This window comes from Silurus aristotelis (assembly GCF_946808225.1).
Source record: "Silurus aristotelis genome assembly, chromosome: 21".
Taxonomy (NCBI): Eukaryota; Metazoa; Chordata; class Actinopteri; order Siluriformes; family Siluridae; genus Silurus; species Silurus aristotelis.
In genome coordinates this window covers 535,117-536,329 of record NC_139594.1, presented here as the reverse complement: position 1 = coordinate 536,329, position 1,213 = coordinate 535,117, and the positions used below count along the sequence as shown (strand labels likewise).

The 1,213-nt window shown below is 39.8% G+C and overlaps 1 protein-coding gene across 1 annotated transcript in view; it reads left to right on the top strand.

Annotated features, from left to right (window-relative positions):
• Positions 1-406, top strand: part of LOC310716796 (syntaxin-1B) — a 31,720-nt gene extending 31,314 nt beyond the window's left edge. Inside the window, exon 10 of the mRNA XM_083524235.1 lies at positions 189-406. Within this exon, the coding sequence (XP_083380361.1) occupies positions 189-269 (81 nt within the window). The 3' untranslated portion in view covers positions 270-406. The remainder of the gene's footprint in view (positions 1-188) is intronic.
• The last annotated feature ends 807 nt before the right edge of the window (positions 407-1,213 follow it).

Genomic DNA, 1,213 nt, shown 5'->3' with positions numbered 1-1,213 from the left:
CTGCTGTATATATTTGTGTAAAACCTGCGTGTGAAAGTGTGTGTTTTTTAAATCGCTGTACATATTAAACCTTAAGCCAACAGATACACAGAAAGACAGACTTGGGACATAGAGGTGAGAAACTCATCCCTCCTGTGTGTGTGTGTGTGTGTGTGTGTGTGTGTGTGTGTGTGTGTGTGTGTTTGCAGAAAAAGATCATGATCATCATCTGCTGCGTAATCCTGGGTGTGGTCTTGGCGTCCAGTATCGGAGGAACTCTGGGCTTTTAGACTCCCTGAGTGCAGAGGAAGAGGAGCAGATACACCAGACACATATATATCACACCTCCTGGAGATACGGAAGCTCCTGTCTGGTTATAAATCACATCAAACAAAAACACAACAAAAAAAACAACAAAAAAACCCAACGAAAACAAAAGCATAACTAGCGGATTAAAGCATATATGAGAGGAGGAGGGTGGAATAAATCAATAAGCATTCTATTTACACACACTGTACATGTAAATGTATTGAACAGGAGAAACAGCACATGGGTTTAAACACCTGTACAAATATTACACTTCATTTACTTCACTTCTTTTCACTTCTTTTCTCTTTTATTTCTTTCTGCTTTTTATTTGCTTTCCTTTCTTTTTGTTTAAGGGTGTTTATTCCAGGACAGCGCCATCAGCTGGGTTTCTCTCACAGTGGTTAGATTGTGCGCTTCCTTTTGAGTTTGCGTCAGAGAATGAGACTCGATTACGCTCATGGTTTCGTCAGGAGGGACTCCCTCACTCCTTAAATCCGTCCATCCATCCATCCGTAAATCCATCCGTCACTTTATACAACAGCAGTGTTTCTTTTCAAAGCCTTCAAAAATCTCCAGGTGGGAAAAATAGACAGAACGGAAAGGTGTGGAATGGAGGAGAGGAGGTGGACGAGTAAACAAGGCACCACTCAAAAACGTGTTCAACTATGCAGCTTTCATACCTGCTTTGAGTTTAGATTGAGGAATTGAGGTTTTAAATCGAGGTGAATCAGTGATGATTATGATTTGGGTGATTTATGCAACACCTCTGCTGCTTTGTTTTTATTTTAACACTTAAATAATGACCAGGTTTCTTTTGTGCTGTTTAATAGTTTTGGTTTCACTTGAAAAACCTTGGCGCTTGAAGGTCTCCTTGGAGTCTCATTTATGATTTATGACCAATGATAAATTGGTAGTATTTTGTGTT